We start from the raw sequence: 20815 nt of genomic DNA on the forward strand, positions 1-20815 counted from the left end.
TAACTGCACCACTGAAATGTTAGTAAGCAAGGTGGAAAACAATAAAGATACAACTAGCGTATAAGCAAGGTGTGTGCTCGTTTTATATTGTCTTGTTTATTTACAAAGGCATGGGGATTTTTGGGCTACCTTTTGAATAAGATCCTTGTAGGAGGTTTCTCAGTTGGATTCCAGTTGATTCAACTAGCCTGACTAGGTGGCTCAGTGGCTAAGACACTGAACTTGTCGATCAGAAAGGACTGTGATTCAAATCCCTAGTAAAGGTGTTGGGGGTTGGATTAGATGACCTCCAAGGTCCCTTTCAACTGTTACTGTTAACCCTATGGAGCCCCTAGAAGACACAAAGAAAAATGGAGCAGGGCAGGAGGAAAACAAACACACAGGCAATATTGTTGGTATGAGGATTGTGCTACCCTGAATTTGGGCTGAAAAAACCGAGACTTTAGAAGTTGGTGGATTTCTCCTTTTTCAATGGGAATGAATTGAGGGTCCCCGTGGACCTAAAGTGGGGAGGAGACTCATGGCAGCCAGAATATCAAGAAAAATCACTATTAAGTCTATGGAGATTCTCAGTCGTCCAGGTGATGGTTGTCCCCAAAGGTGCTTTTTTTTCAAGAGGTCACCGGACTTCCCTGTTTTTCTTTGAAGACGTTTCCCTTCTCATCCAAGAAGTTTCTTCATCTCTTTTTAAGTCTCCTCTCCTGTTCCCCACCTTCCACATGGTGAAGATGGATGGATGCAGGGGTGAAATCCAGCAGGTTCTGACAAACCAGCAGCGGAAATTTTGAGTAGTTTTGGAGAACTGGCAAATACCACCTCTGGCTGGCCCCGGAGTGGGGAGGGAATGGGGATTTTGCAGTATCCTTTCCCCTGGAGTGGGGAGGGAATGGGGATTTTGCAGTATCCTTCCCCCTGGAGTAGGGTGGGAATGGGGTTTTTGCAGTATCCTTTCCCCTGGAGTGGGGAGGGAATGGGGTTTTTGCAGTATCCTTTCCCCTGGAGTGGGGTGGGAATGGGGATTTTGCAGTATTCTTTCCCCTGGAGTGGGTGGGAATGGGGGTTTTGCAGTATCCTTTCCCCTGGAGTAGGGTGGGAATAGGGTTTTTGCAGTATCCTTTCCCCTGGAGTGGGGAGGGAATGGGGTTTTTGCAGTATCCTTTCCCCTGGAGTGGGGTGGGAATGGGGATTCTGCAGTATCCTTCCCCTGCCACGCCCACAGAACCGGTAGTTTAAAAAAAAATGAATTTCACCACTGGGTGGATGGATGTTAGGTGAAACGGGTGCTTAGAGATGGGTGGGCGGTGGATGAATAAGCAGGGAGAAAGATACTATTATAGACAGGTGAAACTACTCCTCCCACCCCCCAATACGGGCAACCCATTTCTAGTCCCCGGCGAAAAGCGCTCCGATCTCCCGCGTAACGCCAAGAAAACGTGACGCGCGTTGCAAACCCCGAGCCCTTTTTCCGGGTCCACCTTCATTCATTCATTCATTCATTCATTCATTCATTCATTGCTGCCCGACAGGGGAGGCGGCACCGACGAGGGATGGGGCCGAAGGTGAGCCGATCCCAGGCCCTCCTTTTCCTCCTCTTCGCCACGCCCAGCCCACTTCCACCCCCCCGTGGGGTGGTCAAGAGAAGGAGGGAGGCCGGCATGCTCCGCCTTTAAAGGGCAAGGCGCCCCGAAGCGGTGGGCCGGATCAGACCGAGGGAAGCCTCGCCTGCGAAGAGCAGCCTTTTTTCCCCCTCCTCCGCTCGCTCGCTCGCCTGCCTGCCGTCGCCATGGCCGAGTAAGTCGCGTCCGCTTCGGAGGTCTTCGGTGGGGGGGAGGGGAGGCGGCGTGAGGAGGACCCCCTCCCATCTCCCCAGACATGCGCAGAAACGCCACTTCCCCCCCGGCCCCCTTCGCTTCGCACGCCTTTACGCACCTAGCCGGGTACCAAAGGGGGGGGGGAGAGGAAAGAAGGCGGGGCGGCGCTCAGCACATGCCCAGAGACCCCTACCCACCCACCCCGAGGCGCATTGGACCCTCGCAGGCGCTCGTGAGGCGAAAAGAACCGAGCGAAACAAACGCCGAATACTTGCCCCCCTCCCCTCAAAGTTCCCTCAGGCCACACGGTCGGACGAGAAAGGAATCCGTCCCCACAGACTTGGCTGTCCCACCCGCTTTTTCCCCCTCCGAAAAGAACGAGACAAGATGCGGGTATTGGAGCGTCTTATTGGGTCTGGAAGCCGGGCTCAGCCGGGCCGATGGAGACGAGGGAGGCATGCGGCGCCCCCCGGGCTAGCAGCGGCCTGAGGAGATTGAGGGAGAGCGCCAAATTGGGGCGTCCTTTTTTTTTTTTTGGCACCGCCTGCTGGAGCAGGTGCCGTCTTCGCCTCAGACCCCTGAGGTGGGCAGTGACTCCAGCCGCTTCGCTCTCCCCTTTAGGCGGGCTACTTTGCCCCAGACTTCTGGGGAGGAGCGGTGACTTTTCCCTCAGCGCGCTTCGTTCGCTTCTTCACTCTTCTGTCTCGTTCTTTCCTTTTTTCTTCCTCACCCGCAGCTCCTTCCCCGACGCTCTGAGCCTGGTCCCAACGGGGGTCCCCCCTTATATACCCTTTCCCCCCTCCACCTCCGCTCTCGCCTGATAGGTGGTTCAATTTGGGGCTCCTTTTATTGGCTCTTCCTGTTTTTTTCCCCCCCCCTGACAGTTTTCTATTGGCTGACAAAGCCACACTTCAAATGTATCGTTCCATGTTAAAAAAAAAAAAAAGTGAGGCAGAAGCTGTCAAATTAATAAATTTACCTCAGGCCAATTTCCCCCCCCACACACACACACACATACCCTAAGATTGCCATGATGGCTAAATCTTGGTTTGGTTCAGATGCGAAAGATAAACTCTGGTCTGGCTGGGCTTGGGACATGTGGGGGCTTCAGCCAGGATAGATCATCAACCATGGTTTGGATAGGTTGGTGATGTGGGTGTTAAGTCATGGCCTGCTCAGCAAACCTAGTTAACCTGAGAGAAAAAGAGATGGCCAGGATTGGCAAGAACAGAGAGGAACTGAAAAGGAAGTTATTTTAGTGGAAACTCAAGTGACCTGTAGAATTAGGGGATCCTGGCAGGCCAGTGATCATTGTATGTAAAAAGCAAGGATCAAAGTAGAATCTTAACTTTTTCCTTATTTAAGAACATGATTTCAAGAGCATGATTTCAAACAGCTCCTTTTTTCACAGAAAACAATGAACCTGTGGAACTCATTGCCACAAGGCATTGTAATGGCTGCTCCCTGGAATGGGTGGTTTTTGCCAGTTTATAGATCAAGCACAGAAAGACATTGATCTCCTCCAGATCCCAGAGAAAACCCAAGTCAATTTTTCAACCGATCCACCCAGGGCCTCTGGTTTAAGTTTTCCTTGAGAGGGAGAGAAAAAAACACCAAGCAGAGAAGCTAGGATAGGCACAGGAAAGTTCCCTCACACACAAAAAAAATCATAATTTCTTGATTTTTCTGAGCTCAGACGATAGTTTACACCCTGCAAATAATCTCTTTCACTTCTGGGAAGTAAAGAATTTCTGCCTGCAATTTTTTTCCCCATCACTTCCTTGATCTCTGCAGCTGACTCAGTTTAATTCTGGAGGGCTACACCACTGTGTAAGACATGGTGTAGGGACCACAGTGTAAGGGATGCGGTGGCTCAGTGGCTAAGATGCTGAGTTTGTCGATTGAAAGGTTGGCAGTTCAGCAGTTCGAGTCCCTAGTGCTGCGTAACGGAGTGAGCTCCCGTGACTTGTCCCAGCTTCTGCCAACCTAGCAGTTCGAAAGCAGGTTAAAAAATGCAAGTAGAAAAATAGGCACCACCTTTGGTGGGAAGGGAACAGCGTTCCGTGCGCCTTTGGCGTTGAGTCATGCCGGCCACATGACCACAGAGACGTGTTCGGACAGCGCTGGCTCTTTGGCTTAGAAACGGAAATCAGCACCGCCCCCTAGAGTCGGGAACAACTAGCACATATATGCAAGGGGAACCTTTACCTTTACCCCACCACTGATTTTGACTTCAAGCTGAGTGCCAGGGCTGAAGAGAGAGAGAAAAATAGGCTGGATTAAGAAATCCTATTTCCTTCCTGATTCTTCTTTGAGGCAAGAGGCTGTTGCAACCCAACTCCGCCTTCTGGGGATATGAGCATTTAGCAAATCCAACTTGCAACCTTCCTGAGCTTTAACTGCTTCTTATGAGTATTCTCACTTGTGTGTGTGTGTGTGTGTGTGTGTGTGCACTCCAATCTCTGATGAAACTCGGTTGGTTTGGCCTAGTGCAGTGATGGCGAACAGTTTCGGCACCGAAAGGGATCTCGCTAGTGGTGGGATTCAATTTTTTTTACTACCGGTTCTGTGGGCGTGGCTTGGTGAGCGTGGTGTGGCGTGGCAGGCGTGGCAGGGGAAGGTTACTTCAAAATCCCCATTTCCTCCCAATCAGCTGGGACTTGGGAGGCAGAGAATAGATGGGGGCGAGGCTACTCAGAGGTGGTATTTACCGGCTCTCCGAACTACTCACAATTTCCGCTATCAGTTCTCCAGAACTGGTCAGAACCTGCTGAATACCACCTCTGGAGCTCACGCGCAGGGCACCAAATGGCGAAAAGGGAGTCTGGGCCGCGATTAGGAAGAGGAGTTGCCCAGGGGGCACGTGCATGCTGAAAAATTTACTCCTGGTTTCCGGCGCATGCATGCATGCATGCGTGCTGGCTGGCAAGTCATCCGGTTACTGCCACCCGTGCGCCAATCAGCTGGCCAGAGTGCATGCTCACAAAACAGCTCTTCCGGTTTCCGGTACTGCCGCAAGCACAAAAGCCAGCTGATTGTCACATGTGCATGCACGAGGAACAATCGGCGCCACGCATGCCAGGTGTTATGGCTCCGTGTGCCACTTTAGGCACGCGTGCCATAGGTTTGCCATCATGGGCTTACCGTGTTTCCCCGGAAATAAGACCCTGTCTTATATTTTTTTTTAACCCTGAAATAAGCGCTTGGCCTTATTGCCATGCGCTCAAAAGCCCGATTGGGCTTATTATCAGGGGGTGTCTTATTTTGGGGGTGAAACAGGGTAGTGTGTTTTTTGCCCCCCCCTTGTGGCTTGCAAACCATGATCTATGGTTTAGGGTGATGTTTAGATTGCTGTGGGAAGCCTAAGGTGAGAAGCAATGCTTATAATATAATATATAAATGTAATATTCATATACAGCGGTGGCCAAAATTGTGGAAACCTTTTGCGAAAAGTGTCTTTCTGAGGTTTGATGGCTAATAACACCACTTTTATTTGGAGCAGTACCTTACAATTATACATCAATGGAAAGACAATTTAATCAAGAATGTCATGCAACAAAGCGCGTTCAGTTATCTGTATTCTGCGAAAAGTTACAGCCGAATAACCAGAAAAAGGAAGCACAGCTTGCTTAGGTTGATATCAGGTAGCTCTCCATCATCTGGTTGCAGCCAATGAGCACGAGTGTTTAGAGAGCCAATCAGGTGCCATCTTGTTTTGGCAATGAGCCAATCAGATCACAGTAGGATTCATTTATTGATGTCATGTATTGAAGCTCAGAGCAGGACATTCGGTCAGTGTGTTATGTCATCGCCATCAAGTTGGTTGTGGGTTTTTGTTTTTTTTTGCATTCTTTCATTTCGTGAGCTTGTAAAACCGTAATAAAATTAATGGCGCAAAGAGCTGACTGGTCGCCCACCAAGCGAAGCAAAATAGTATTATTAAGTGAACAAGGCTGCAGTTATGAAGAGATTAGAAGAAAAATGGGTGGAAACTTAACCAAAGGCGGCATTTCTAAGTTTTTGAAGAGGTATAAGGAGACTCAGTCACTAGAAAACCTCACCGGTAAAGGCAGGAAAAGGTGCACGACAGCAAGCGATGACAGAAGAATTAAGAGGCTGTGTCTACGTGACGGAAGAAAATCACCTGGGTGCATACAAGATGAAATGGCGCAATGCAATGTGAAGTTGAGTGCGAGGACTGTTCGGCGCAGACTGCAGGAATTTGGCCTGAAATCTAGAATTCCACGGAAAAAAAAGCCACTTTTATCTCTCAAAGAAAGGTTGAAAAGCATGACATTCTTGATTAAATTATCTTTCCCTTCGCATATAATTTTATGGTAACTACTCAAAAAAAAAAAGTCATCAAACTGGGCACCTTGCAGAAAGATAATTTACGAATAATTTGCTACTAATCCCAGTGCTGCTACTTTTGTTTTCTTTGTAGCTGGGCTTACTTGCTTGGGTAACCTAAGGACATTTCACAGGCTGCCCGCCACAGAGGGAATGAAATCTCTTTTTGGGGGGGGAACCAAATTTGTCATCTAAACATAATTTTTCCTCGCTTCTTTTTTTACAGAGCAGATATTGCGCTGATTGGCCTGGCGGTCATGGGTCAGAATCTCATCCTCAATATGAATGATCATGGTTTTGTGGTGAGTAAACCTTGAGTTGCAAAGATTCGGTGCAAAATTGTTTGCGAGAGGCAGAAGCTGGACATTCAGGGGTGGGCTGCTGGGGGTTTGCAAGGATTCGGGAGAACTTCTAGCTAAGATTCTGTGCAGCTCGGAGAACCCCCAAATCCCACTCCTGGCTGGCCCTGCCCACCCGTCCCAGGAGTCCCCACGTGGCCCGTTTTGGATGCAGGTAAATGCAGGGTGTGTGCAGAGGCTCAGGGAGGGCAAAAAAAGGGCCTACCGGAAGTTCGGGAAGTGCCTCCGGAGCCTGGGGAGGACGTTTTTACCCTCCCGGAGGCTTGAGGAAAGCCTCCGGAGTCTGGGGAGGGGAAAAACGCCCCCCCACCAGCCATGGTGCAGGAGGCCAACTGGGCCACACCCACCATGGCCACGCCCACCCAGCAACCGGGCAGAGAACCCCTTGCTAAAATTTTTGAAGCCCATCCCTGTGGACATTCCTCAGATCAGATGTCTGTGAGATGTGGCTTCAATAACTTTGTGGTGATAAATTCCACCATAGGTTATTAATTCTTTTATTAACATCTTTTTCTTCTATGTCAACTATAGCTTTTCAGTCTTGGTTTTAGGCACCTGATAGCATTGTTATGGCCACCTTAAAGAATATAAGCCGTGAAAATCAATAATCATTTTCCTATTGGCTTTATAATAAGGATGCCATTTAAGAAAAACAAAGAGGAAATCCTTTAAAAAGGAATATTTCTCTCATTCTCTTGCCTTGGAATATTTACCTGTAAAATGTAGCTTGACTCACTTCCTTGAGCTCTCTCCTCAATCAGACGTTCTGCAGCTGAGTCTGCAGTGTGATTGTGAAGCAGAGAGCACAAATCATGCAAAAAGTAATAATTTTGTTTCTGTGTAACTTAACTCATAAATAAGTATAATTCAGCAAATGAGCAATAAATAATTTTTTGCCAGGGGAAAGGGGAGATAGGAAAATGCAGTTGATCGTTCAGGAAAGATTTTCCTAGTCTGCAACAAGAAAGCAGGGAAAACAGGCTTTTTAAATAATTGCATTTCTGAAGTTTCTGGTTTCTTCTTCAACTTCTTCTTCCTTTCATTGCCCAGGTATGTGCTTTTAACCGGACAGTTTCCAAGGTGGATGATTTCCTTGCCAATGAGGCCAAGGGCACCAAAGTGATTGGAGCACACTCCTTAGAGGAAATGGTCTCAAAACTGAAAAAACCCCGTCGTGTCATGCTTCTGGTCAAGGCCGGAAGCGCCGTGGATGATTTCATCAACAAGTTGGTAAGGAAACCCCTCCAAGATGCCAGCTGCCCCTTGTAATGCTGGCTTGGGTTTGATATACCTAGCAAATAAATAGGAGTGGCCAAAAGAGGCTGTGTGGACACCTTGGTGTCAGGCTTCCGACGGATGACCTAATTAAATCATGAGCCTCGAGCCAAGCTTCAAAAGAAATCCAGTTATTTATTAGGAGCTTCATGTTGGCATGTTCCAAGTGAAGCCAATTCTGACCCCACGTACTTTACGGCCCAGACTTGACCCTGTTTCCCTCCTCCCCCCAGGGTGTGTCATCAGTCACATTCGCCAACAGGAGCAATTTTGTGGGTTGTAGTGATCACTCCCCTCCGGCCGCTGTGGGTAACCCTGGGAGACAGCCTTGAGAAAAATATGTCTGGAGTGTGCTTTTGTTTTTGGCTGCCGTGCTGCTTCGCCGTTTTCCCATCCCCCTTGCCTGTGACAACTCGAGAGCAGGCCAGGGATGTTTTGCGAGTTGACACTTGGGACCAACAATTGTGGCTCGTCCTACATGTATTACAGTTTCTCCCTATTCTCCTAATGCTGCTCCATTTCACAGATAGTCCTCGACTTACGATCACAGTTGAGCCCAAAATTTCTGTTGCTGAGCAAGATTTTTTTTTAAGCGGGTTCCCCCCCCCAATGTTACAACCTGCCACAGTTCTTAAGCGAATCACTGCGGTTGTTAAGTTAGTCACACAGTTGTTCAGTGAATCTGACCTCCCCGTTGACTTTGCTTGTCAGAAAGTCGTAAAAAGGGGATCACGTGACTTGGTCTTTTTAGCTGATCCACAAAAAATGTCCTCCTTGTGTTTTCAGGTGCCATTGCTTTCTCGTGGGGATATCATTATTGATGGAGGAAATTCGGAATATAGAGATACCACGGTAGGTCTCTGCTAGCCAATTCTTCTTCCATGGATTATTTTTTTGGGGGGGGGGACTTCTCAGAAATGAACCTGTGTTCTGGGCTCGTCTCACTTGAAAAATATTGAATTGTTTAGAATCTGCTTTTGTCTCTTTCAAAAGAAGGTGTCAGGGTTCCGACAGATGCCCTAATTAAATCATGAGCCTTGAGCCAAGCTTCAAAAGAAATCCATTTATTTATTAGGAGCTTCATGTCGGCATGAAGCCAACTCTGACCTCATGTAATTTACAACCCAATCTTGACCCTGTTTCCCCCCTTCCCCCAGGGTTTGTCATCAGTCACATTCGCCAACAGGAGCAATTTTGTGGGTTGTAGAGATCACTCTCTTCCTGCCCGCTGTGGGTAACCCTGGGAGACAGCCTTGAGAGAGATATGTCTGGAATGTGCTTTTGTTTTTGGCTGCCGTGCTGCTTCGCCGTTTTCCCAATCCCCCTTGCCTATGGCAAGTGGAGAGCAGGCCAGGGATGCTTTGGAAGTTGACAGAAGGTGTCTTTGGTTGAACAGCTTTTGAGGCCTTGTTGGACCAGCCCACCTCCACTAAGCCAAGCTCAGGGAATTCATGATACGCTTAACATTTCAGCTGCTTTTTTTCTTTTTTTTTAGAAAAGTTCCTTTTCCTTAAGCCCAACTAACTTCCACGGACGTGGGAGATGAGCAGGATCTCAGCCATCTTCCCCAGTTCAGAAAGGAAGTTTATAAAGAGAAGCAACTGCTTCCTCAGATCTGGACTTTCTGGTTTTTCTTTGAAGACGTTTAGCTGAAGGAGCTTCTTGGATGAGAAGCGAAACGTCTTCAAAGGAAAACCAGAAAGTCTAGTTGCCTCTTGAAAAAAACAAAACACCTTTGGGACAACTATGACCTGGAGGACTGAGAATCTCCATAGACATTTATAATTTATAAAGATAAATGCTTCATTCTGAATTCGAAAAATTAGTTTCTCCTTGGCAATCCTCTTTTTCTCATTTTCTCTGCCCCCCCTTTCCCCCCCCTGTTTTAGAGACGTTGCAAGGAACTCAAGGAAAAAGGCATCCTGTTTGTGGGGAGCGGAGTAAGTGGGGGTGAAGAAGGAGCCCGATACGGACCCTCTCTTATGCCAGGGGGAGCGAAAGAAGCATGGTACGTATTTCAGACGGTTGCCATAACTATTCCCTCGTCCTTTATCTTAAGGCTGCTAGGAATTAAGATATGCTGGCAGGAGTTAAGATATGCTGATGACATAGTTCTGCTTGCCAGTAAGCATGAAGACCTTCAGTTCAGTGGTGTAATCCTCCGCAGTTTGCCACCGGTTCGCTGTCCGCGCATGCAGAAAAAGGACGCTTAACAAGGTAAGTAGAACAAGGGGGTGGAACTGCTGTGCCGCACGATTTATATTCGCTAGAAAGCAGGATTTCCTGCTTTCTAGCGAATATAAATCGTGCGGCACAGCTGATCGTCAGAAATGCCGGTTGGATTTCACCACCCCTCATCAACAGAGTCACAGAAATATCTGGAAAATACGTCTTGAAGCTTAACACCTCAAAACCCAAGATCACGGTCGTCAGCAAACAACCCATTAATTTACCACCGATAACTTCGGAAGGAATACCACTAGAAAAAGTTGAAAGGACCACGTATCTCGGTTCTAATTTGCATGGGACATGAGCACTGAAGTAAAGACAAGGACAGAGAAAGCTCGAACAGCATTCTTCGAAATGAAAAAAGTCTTTTGCAGTCACGACATAAGCCTAAGACTGAAAATCAGGCTTCTCAGATGCTACATCTTTTCTATCCTGCTCTACAGAGTGGAGAGCTGGATTTTTGACAGAAAACCACTTGAAGAGACTAGAAGCATTTGAAATGTGGATTTACAGGCGGCTGTTACGTATAAGCTGGGTCGACAAAATCAGAAATGAGGAGGCGATAAGCCGCTTGGAAAAGCCAAAGGAAATCATCAAAACTATAAAAAAGCGAAAAGTTAGAATATTTCGGACATGTGATGCGACACCCGGAAAAATACAGCATCCTTCACTTAATCCTCCAAGGAAAGATTGAAGGCAAATGAGGTCCAGGCAGAAAAACATAATGGTTTCAAAACCTAAGGGACTGGTTTGGACAAAACTCAGCAGCACTTTTTACACATGGCTGTTGACAAAAATAGGATCGCCAACATGATTGCCAACATCCGATGATGGATATGGCACAAGAAGGAGAAGGAGGAGGAGGAAGACATGGAGGAGAAGAAGGAGAAGAAGAAAAAGGAGAAGGAGGAGGAGGAAGAGGGAGGAGGAGAAGAAGGAGGAGGAGGAGGAGAAGGTGGAGGAGGAGAAACAGAAGAGGAGGAGGAGGAGAAGAAAGAGAAGAAGAAAAAGGAGGAGGAGGAGGAAGAAGAGGAGGAGAAGAAGAAGGTGAAGGAGGAGGAGGAGAAGAAGGAAGAGGAGGAGGAGAAACAGAAGACGAGAAGGAGAAGGAGAGGAGGAGGAGAAGGAGAAGAAGACAAAGGAGGAGGAGAAGAGGGAGGAAGAAGAGGAGGAGAAAGAGGAAGAAGGAGGAGGAGAAGGAAAAGGAGGAGGAGGAGGAGAAGAAGGAGGAGGAGGAGGAGGTAGTTGAGTGCATTTTACTAACACCTGTCCCTGCTTTCTTCCTTTCCAGGCCTCACATCAAGACAATATTTCAGAGCATCGCAGCCAAAGTAGGAACTGGGGAACCATGTTGTGACTGGGTGAGTCTTTCTACTGAAGCCCTTCAGATTTTATGTAGGTTGTCCTCAACTTACGGCTACCATTGAGCCCACAATTTTTGTTGCTAAGTGGGGGCAAGTTAAGTGAGTTTTGCCCCATTTTATCACGCTGCTTGGGGCTGAAAAACAGCTTCAAAAGCACAGCTGATAGTTGGAGTGAGCCCCAGTGACTAAAGCAGGCGAAGGGGTAAGAGAAGGCAGCAGCTGTTCCGGGTAGCCATTTTGGGCACCGCATTCTGCGTTATATTCGGAGTATAAGACGCATCTAAATTTTCAGCCTCTTTTAGGAGGGGAAACAAGTGCATCTTATACTCTGAAAAATACGGTAAGTCTAAATGCTTGTCAGCATTCTAGTGCTGCCATAAAGAGAAGAAGACGAGGCTTGACTTTTCACCTACTTATTTTCTCTGTAGATAATATCCCCTAGGAGATGGGATGGGAGGGGGGACATTCCTGTGAGTTGAAGTCAGGAGATGGGGAGACTGACTTGGAAGATGGCCAATGAGACGCTGAGAATTGGGGAACGGAAAGGGAAGGGTTTGGGATCAGAGGGTTAGTGTCGGCTACGACAGAGTCAGGAACAGATTGTTGTTCTCAGTAAATGGAAGATTTCAGCAAAGATTATTTGTTTGGAAATGCAATTTATTTGAGATGACATCGAAACCTGACAATGCTATTGCTACTGCTACTTCTGTTCAGCTGGGTTGCATTTATGTAAGATGAAGAGACCGGCTGAAAAATGGGGGAAAGATTCAAGTTTGAGCACTGTTGCTCTCAGAGTTGATTCATTTCTTCAACTTGCATCTTCTTCACGAGCAGGTCCTGAACCCCAATGAAAAAATTACTGACGTGGTTCCTTCTTCGTTGTGCCCAACAGGTGGGAGATGAAGGAGCCGGGCATTTCGTGAAGATGGTACATAACGGGATCGAGTACGGTGACATGCAGCTGATTTGCGAGGCTTACCACCTTATGAAAGACGTGCTGGCCATGGACCACGACGAGATGTCCAAGGTGGGTCAGAGACGCAGTTGGGAACGGAGCAAGGAGGGGGTTGTTGTAAGGTCTAAATGACTCGAGAGAGAGGGGGCGGCCATTCTGAAATGACGCCGCTTGATGGATAGATGGGTAGTTTATGCCTTCCAAGTAGGATGAAGGAGAAACACAACCAGGCTAACTTGGTTTATTCTTCTTCTTTTTAATAATTTTTATTCAACATTTTTCACATTTAAAATCATAGTTACACTTTTACAGCTTCCCGTTATCGGAATTTTTTCTTAAATTCATCATCTCCTTCATCTTATTGTGCACATATACATTCTTATTTCTTAAGTATTTATTTATCTAATATATATACAGGGAGGGACTACTCAGGGTACCGTCAGTCAAATTATGTCGACTGGCGACTCCCAGGGGGAGGGCCTTCTCTGTGGGGGCTCCAACCCTTTGGAATGAACTGCCCCCGGAGATACGGAATATCCCTGATCTCCGTGCTTTCCGCCGTGCCCTCAAGACCCTGATGTTCCAACAGGCGGGGCTAAACATACGAACATGTGAATGATTTTTTAAATGTTATCTAATTCTGGGTTTTATTTAATTGACCAAACTAAGTAATAATTTTAATTAGCAATTTTATGATGTTTGTGTGTCTATATTTTTCTTGACTGTACACCGCCTTGAGTCCTACGGGAGAAAGGCGGTATAGAAATATAATAAATAAATAAAATAATAAAATAAATAAATATACAATATATACATAACTACTACACTCTAAATATATATATTTTTCCTTCTATTGTCTTCTCTTAACATTCAGTATACATTGATTTTAGACTTCTTTTCCAGCCGGTTATACCACCTATTCCCATGTCTCATAATATACTATTTCCTCTCTGTCCATCAATTCCATCGTTAATTTATTCATTTCTGTGCATTCTAGCAACTTTTTTATAATCATTTTGTTTGATGGAGTGTGTTGTTGTTTGCAATTTTGGGCAAATGATATTCTGGGTGCCGTAATTATATGTAGCATAAGCAGGGGTGAAATCCAGCAGGTTCTGACAGGTTCTGGAGAACCGGTAGAGGAAATTTTGAGTAGTTCGGAGAACCGGCAAATACCACCTCTGTCTGGCCCCAGAGTGGGGTGAGAATGGAGATTTTGCAATATTCTTCCCCCAGGAGTGAGGAGGGAATGGGGATTTTGCAGTATCTTTCCCCTGGAGTGGGGTGGGAATGGAGATTTTGCAGTATCCTTCCCCTGCCACGCCCACCAAGCCACGCCCACAAAACCGGTAGTAAAAAAAATTGGATTTCACCACTGAGCGTAAGGTATTAAATTTCTATACCCATCTTTCCTTAACTTGGTTTATTCTAAGGCAGCATTAACAAATCCAAAAGGACAAATCTTACAGGCTGAGAACTTAAGGGGGGCACCTCTGAATTTCTTTTTCTGTCCATTACGCAGCTGAGGGCTACGGCCTCGCTTATCTGACCATTCCCTAGACAGCGTCTTCTCTCTCTGCTTCCTTCCCTGGAAGCGGAGGGCTAAATGGAAGGAAAGAGGGAAAGATAAATGGAGAGAAGAATAAATGGAGGGGAAAAGGAAAGGAAGGAAGGAAGGAGAGGGTTTATAGAAGGTTTTAGAATAACGGAGTTGGAAGGGACCTTGGAGGTCTTCTAGTCCAACCCCTTAGTCAAGCTCCCTCCCAAAAGACACAGCCCCCCAATTCCGAAAAGGGATCTGTTTGTCTTTCGGCCTCTTTAAGCCAAGTTTTATCAGCAAGGCCTGGTAACCTTCCATAGAGGTTTATCGCGAGATCCCGCTCTAATTTTGCAGCATTAATGCTACCGCAAGTCCGCACAAGCCCAGGAGCTGCAAAAGTTCAGGTCTGTTTCCAGACCCACCCTGAACTAACATGCAACAAGAGATAGGGGGAGAAGGAAGAAAGGAAAGGAAAGGAAAGGAAAGGAAGGAAGAGGAGGGAAGGAAAGGAAAGGAAAGGAAAGGAAAGGAAAGGAAAAAAAGGAAAGGAAAGGAAAGGAAAGGAAAGGAAGAGGAGGGAAGGAAAAGAAAGGAAAAGGAAAGGAAGGGAAGTAAGAAAGGAAAGGAAAAAGGGAAGGAAAGGGAATGAAAGGGAAGAAAGGGAAAGAAAAGGAAAGGAAGAGAAGGGAAGGAAAGGAAAGGGAAGGAAAGGAAAGGAAGAGGAGGGAAGGAAAGGAAAGGAAAAAGGGAAGGGGGGGAAGGAAAGGAAGGGAAGGGAAGTAAGGAAAGGGAAGGAAAAAAGGAAGGGAAGGAAAGGAAAAAGGGAAGGGAAGAAAGGAAAGGAAAGGAGGAGAAGGGAGGTAAGGAGAAGGAAGGCAGGAAAAAAAGAAGGAAATATTGTACATAATCATAGACCAGCATGTCCACAGAATAATAGAGTTGGAAGGGACTTTGGAGGTCATCTTGTCCACCCTACCCCACCCCACCCGCCCCCATGTTTCTACAATAGATTAATTGATTGATCATGGCCACATCATAGATACCTCTTAGATACCTCTTCTAAATTGGGTAAGATAACTTTCCAGAAACTTACTGGAAGGATGGAAGGAGATTTCCTTGGGCCCAGCAAATGCAGGACTGACTTCCCCTCCCACCCACCCCTCTTTCCTTTCCCAGGTGTTCCAGGAGTGGAATAAGACCGAACTGGATTCCTTCCTGATTGAAATCACAGCTGACATCTTGAAATTCCGTGACACGGATGGAAAACACTTGCTTCCTAAAATCAGGGACAGCGCCGGACAGAAAGGAACGGGAAAATGGACAGCGATTTCTGCTTTGGAATACGGCGTTCCCGTTACTCTTATAGGTGGCTTACCTTTGCTCTGCATATTTGCTATTTTGCAAACCTCTTTTGCAGTTAAGGAAATGAGACTTTTTAAACCTTCCTCTGATTAACACTGCATCCTTCTTTTCTTTTTGGGGACACGCCCAATTTTTGGGGGAGATTTGTTTAGTTTCTTTCTCCACCCCTCATTAAAATACCCCCAAAATAATTCTGGTCTGCTTGAGAAAGGGCTGCAATTTGGAGAGAAGCTGGGCTGCCAAACAAGTAAATTTCTATTGTTGCTGGGTTTTTTTTTTCACCTGTTATCAGCATGACTTGCAGGTTCCTGAAAGATGATGATTCATTCTTCCTCAGCAAAGGAGCGGTTTTGCTGGCATGGAGGAAATTAATGTGCCTGACTGCAAAGAACATAAATCTGCAGGATTTTTTTTTTAAAAAAAACACTTTTGATTTAGGGAGATGGAAGGACATGTTTATGCATTGGGTCCTGAATGGACCCCTTACGTTGATGCACCAGAGAGGGAGGGAATCGTAAACCATCACAGGCTGACAAAAGCTAACAAAATTGAAAAAATATCAGAGCTTAACCTTAAGACTTAGCTTTTAAATGAAGTGGTTGAGCCAGTAGTGTAAACCGGTGGTACTGAACCTGTTTGGTACTGGTTTCGTGGGAGATAATTTGGGGTTGGGTGGGAAGGAGGAGTGCATAACCTAGATCCCATATTTCACTCCCTGCCGCTCATCTCCAGCTGTGCAGTCCAGTTCGTAACAGGCCACGGACCGGTACCAATCCGTGGCTCCATGGTTGGAGATCCCTGCTGTAAACCACTCTTTTTGCGTATATATTTTAACTGGAGGCTATTATTACCGTGTTTCCCCGAAAATAAGACCCTGTCTTATATTTTTTTGAACCCCGAAATAAGCGCTTGGCCTTATTTTCAGGGAGGTCTTATTATTTTGGGGCGCGTGGAGGAAACAAAAGGAAATGGCGGGGACCTGCTGCACATGTGTTTAAATATTTTCGGGGAGGGCTTATTTTCAGGGGGGGCTTATTTTAGTGCATGCGCTCAAAAGCCCAATTGGGCTTATTATCAGGGGATGTCTTATTTTAGGGGAAACAGGGTCTTCTAAATTTATACCCGGTTTCCCCAAAAATAAGACAACCCCTGATAATTAAGCCCAATCGGGCTTTTGAGCGCATGAACTAAAATCCCCCCCCCCGAAAATAAGCCCTCCCTGAAAATACTTAAACGCAGAGCTGGAAATCAGGTAAGACGGCAAGAGGAGCCCCGTCTTGCTCCACGTGCCCCAAAATAATAAGACCTCCCCGAAAATAAGGCCAAGTGCTTATTTGGGGGTTCAAAAAATATAAGACAGGGTCTTATTTTTGGGGAAACACAGGTAGCAAAGATTAAGTTAGGTTTTATTTCCCTTTTGCTGCGACTACATAGCTGCAAATGAACCTGAAATAAGTTTTAGCAAGAAAGCACATGTGTTATTGTTTGTAATTTGATTATCCGTTTCGGTTATGTTTACAATTTCTTTTAATGCCTTTCCTTAGTAGAGTAAACTAAGTTGCTTTTTTGAAATGCATCCCTGTTCAGTTTGAAATTGCCAGTGGTGCACGCGACGGAGTTTTGGTCTTTAACTTGGAGTGGTCAGGAATAATTTGGTTTTCTTGTGTTTCCTTTCAAAAAGGAGAAGCTGTTTTTGCCCGGTGTTTGTCTTCGCTCAAGGACGAAAGGATGCAAGCCAGCATACTTTTAAGTGGTCCCAAAGCAAAGGCGTTTAGTGGGAATAAGGCAGAGTTTCTGGAGGACATTCGTAAAGTGAGTTCACAGCTTTTCCTGTCAGTGGGCCTGATCCCTTGTTGGAGCTTTGGTATTTTATGAATGTGATGGTAAGAGGGATTTGGGCTGGAACACAAACCAGACCAGCATCCCTCAATATGGCTCTCTCCATAATTCATTGATTCCATAATATGTTGAAAATTAGAGGCATATTTTATCTCAGCTGCAGAACTCTGGAGGAGCACATGGTGGCAGTAATTAGAGTTTTCTGCGGTTTTCTGCTGCCATCTAGTGGTAGATTAAAGTAAGGATTATAATCTTAAATATCTGAAGGGCATTATTGAAGGAAAATGGTCTGGTCTGTGGCTCAGCAAAATGTTTTATTTTATAGGACAAACTGTTTTATGATCTGAAGATACCCCAGACCTAACTTTGCTGAGGTCCTTCCTAAATCTTGGTTTGCCATCACTCTGAATCATAAGATGGCTAGTTTGGGAGCGGGGGAGGTATTCGGCATAATTTGTGAATTTATTATTTCTTAGTAAGATGTGTTCATCGATGGCTTACTTTGCAAACTGTGGTTAGTCAGAATCAAAGTCCTTTATTTTGGTTATGGATCATCATGGTTTAAAAGACATCATGGTTAATATTGTGCAGGCATGCCATTCTCTTAACTTGTGTCCTTCCTATAGGCCCTCTATGCTTCCAAGATCATTTCCTACGCCCAGGGCTTCATGTTACTGAGGCAAGCCGCCAAGGAGTTTGGCTGGACCTTAAATTATGGCGCGATTGCATTGATGTGGCGTGGAGGCTGCATCATCAGGAGGTAAGCCAGAAACAGGAAAACGATTGGAGGATGGACATTCAGTTGCAAAAGCTCTGAGTACAACCCAGATTAACCATTCCGGTCAAACGTTCTGGAAATATTGTCAAAATGGGGCCGACAACATTCCACAACGGTTAAAGAAAATCGAAGAGTTGCCACATGTGAATAGGCGACAGTATAAATTTTCCAAATAGATAAAGATAGAAGAGGGCCAGATTAAGATGGCAAAAATCTTAACAGACTTGGATCTCATCGGTTTAACCTTCTGAGGCTTCCACCTTAATTCATTTCAATATTTCTTAAATGGCTATTTTTATATATTTCCTGGGCAGCGTTTTCCTGGGCAAAATCAAAGAAGCTTTTGACCGAACCCCCGACCTGCAAAATTTACTCCTAGATGTCTTTTTTAAGACGGCAGTGGAGAATTGTCAGGTGGGTAATTTCATGAAGACTTTTTTGGCTGGGAATCCTGGTACTTGAAGTCCGTCCGTCTTAAAATTAACTTTTCTGCACTTTTGTCTTTTCCCAAGGACTCATGGCGACGTACAATTAGCACGGGGGTCCAGATGGGAATCCCGATGCCCTGTTTCACCACAGCGTTAGCATTTTATGATGGGTACAGACATGGCACTTTGCCCGCTAACCTAATTCAAGTGAGTAACTTACGAATGGAGTCTGATGTTAAACTCATTTCGATTCCTAATTTCTTTTTTCTATCCACAGCTTGTTGAATCCCATCTTAACTCTGATTCTCAATACCGTGTTTTCCCGAAAATAAGACTCTGTCTTATATATATATTTTTTGGCCTTATTTTCAGGGAGGTCTTATTATTTTGAGGTGCATGGAGGAAAGCAGAGGAAATGGCAGGGACCAGCTGTGCATGCATTTAAATATTTTTGGGGAGGGCTTATTTTCAAGGGAGTGCTTATTTTAGTGGCATGCACTCAAAAGCCTGATTGGGGTTTATTATCAGGGGATGTCTTATTTTAGGGGAAACAGGGTAGAAGTGTAATTATATTTTGGAAGACTTTATTTTCTTTGTTTGCAGTGTTTCTTTGTGGTCTAATTGTTATCTCAAACAATGACTCCTCCGGGTGCCATCGGCCAAACAATGCCGACTGGCGGTCCCCAGGGGGAGAGCCTTCTCTGTGGGGGCACCTACTATCTGGAACGAGCTCCCCCCGGAGATACGGAGGATCCCGGATCTGCGCACCTTCCGCCGCGCTCTAAAGACCTTATTATTTCACCAGGCGGGCCTGGCCTAATTTTCTCCCTCTTTTATAAAAGATTTTTAATTTTTTAATATCTTTTAGTATTTTATATATTCAAATTTTAAAATCGGTTTTAAATAGTTCGGGGTTTTAATTTGTCTGGGCCAAAACTATTTAATTTGATTTTAATTCTACTTTTAAATTTTGTATGTATGTGTTTTATTGTTTGGCTGTGCACCGCCCTGAGTCCTTCGGGAGTAGGGCGGTATAGAAATCAAATAAATATATATATATATAAATATAAAGAAGGAAAAAAAGTGGGGGGGATGTTAATAAATCTAGAACCCCATTGGGAAAGCTCCATAAACCACAGAGCATCCTTCAGAGGCATGGACTTCAATTCCCAGAATTGCTTAACCAACTAAGAATTCTGGGAATAGAAACCAACTTTTTGGAAGCAGGGGTGAAATGCTACCAGTTGGGCGAACTGGTAGCGGCGTGGCAGGTGGTTCGGAGAACCAGTAGTGGCGGCAGCACAAGGCTCCGCCCATTGGCCCAGACATCATTACTTCCTGGTTTTAACCAGGAAGTAACCTGTTTTTTACACTCTGTGCAAATCGTGCAGGCGTGGATCATGCACTTCCGAACCAGTAGGAAAGGTAAGTAGATTTCATCCCTGCTTGGAAGCCACCATCTGGTCAATTTTGGCTTGCAACAGTGGTTGTGCGAATGCAATCTTGGTCAGTATTAGTTCTTTCGTCGTGAACGGTCTAAGTCTCAAGTTGTCAACTCAAAATGTTGTGCATTTTCTGTCTCTTAGGCTCAGCGGGATTATTTCGGGGCCCACACCTACGAATTGTTGTCAAAACCGGGCGAATTCGTTCACACCAACTGGACGGGGCACGGGGGCTCCGTCTCATCTTCGTCCTATAACGCCTAGAGGATAGAAACCCCATGAAAGCTACATAGAGGGAGTCTCCAAACCTTTGGGCATTTCTGTAGATGTCCAGTTTTAGCTTTTATTTTCTATTATTATTATTTTTTGTAAAGACATTCTTATGGTGTCTTAGGCAAAAGCCAGAAATGAAATGGATGGAATAAAATGGAATTCTGCTGAAATAAATGCTTGTTTCCAATTCATCTTCGCTTTTTTTAATCCCTTGAGATGGTAGCAATTTGGAAGAAGGTCTCGATGTACAGAAACAAGAATTAAAGCTGGGCAAAGGGGCAGGGATGATGGGATTTGTAGTTAACCCCTCCAATCCTTGGCTGGCTTGTTTATTAGCATATCAGCATACCAATTAGCATACCAGAGAGCCTGTTATCTGGTCTTCAGTCCCAAAATTGCTCTGGTAATCTCGAATGTCTTGGACTACAGTTCCCCATTTACTACCAGAGGTGGCCCAGGATGATGGACCATATATTGCTACATGGATGGGATCGTCCAAGCAAAAAAATTTAAAAAATAGGAATCAGGTTTCTTGAACACAAAAAACCATATTAAAAGTATTCTTAATAAATAACGTGCTTCAAATAAACATGTTCATCATCCAACAAAAATAAAAATAATAAATTGAAAACAAACCCTCAAAAGGGCAGAGACTGGGCCACTATGTCTTTAGCTGCCTTCAGTTTTTCTGTCTTCTTTTTGACTGTTGACCCGATTAAAAGGAATTATTTGGCTTTATTTAAGAGGGAGACCGGCAGAGACTACGCTGAAAGCAAATTTGGGAAAAAAGTTTTTTTAAAAAAATGATAA

At 45.4% G+C, this 20815-nt stretch overlaps 1 protein-coding gene across 2 annotated transcripts; it reads left to right on the plus strand.

Moving 5' to 3' along the window:
• The first annotated feature begins 1509 nt into the window (after positions 1 to 1509).
• PGD (phosphogluconate dehydrogenase) lies at positions 1510 to 20179 on the plus strand. Of its 2 annotated transcripts, none has more exons than XM_034438859.3 (13): positions 1510 to 1791; positions 6388 to 6463; positions 7571 to 7750; positions 8582 to 8647; positions 9685 to 9803; positions 11316 to 11385; positions 12281 to 12415; positions 15060 to 15249; positions 16927 to 17057; positions 17711 to 17844; positions 18177 to 18276; positions 18375 to 18497; positions 19877 to 20179. In XM_034438859.3, the coding sequence occupies exons 1-13, from the start codon at positions 1784 to 1786 to the stop codon at positions 19994 to 19996; spliced, it is 1452 nt and encodes a 483-aa protein (XP_034294750.2). In that variant the 5' UTR covers positions 1510 to 1783; the 3' UTR covers positions 19997 to 20179. The 2 variants fall into 2 exon arrangements, with proteins under 2 accessions (XP_034294750.2, XP_060538389.2); XM_060682406.2 differs by lacking the exon at positions 1510 to 1791 and adding an exon at positions 5561 to 6091.
• Positions 20180 to 20815: the final 636 nt, after the last annotated feature.

The sequence above is a fragment of the Pantherophis guttatus genome, chromosome 15 (genome assembly GCF_059756535.1).
Source record: "Pantherophis guttatus breed Tessera chromosome 15, ASM5975653v1, whole genome shotgun sequence".
NCBI lineage: Eukaryota > Metazoa > Chordata > Lepidosauria > Squamata > Colubridae > Pantherophis > Pantherophis guttatus.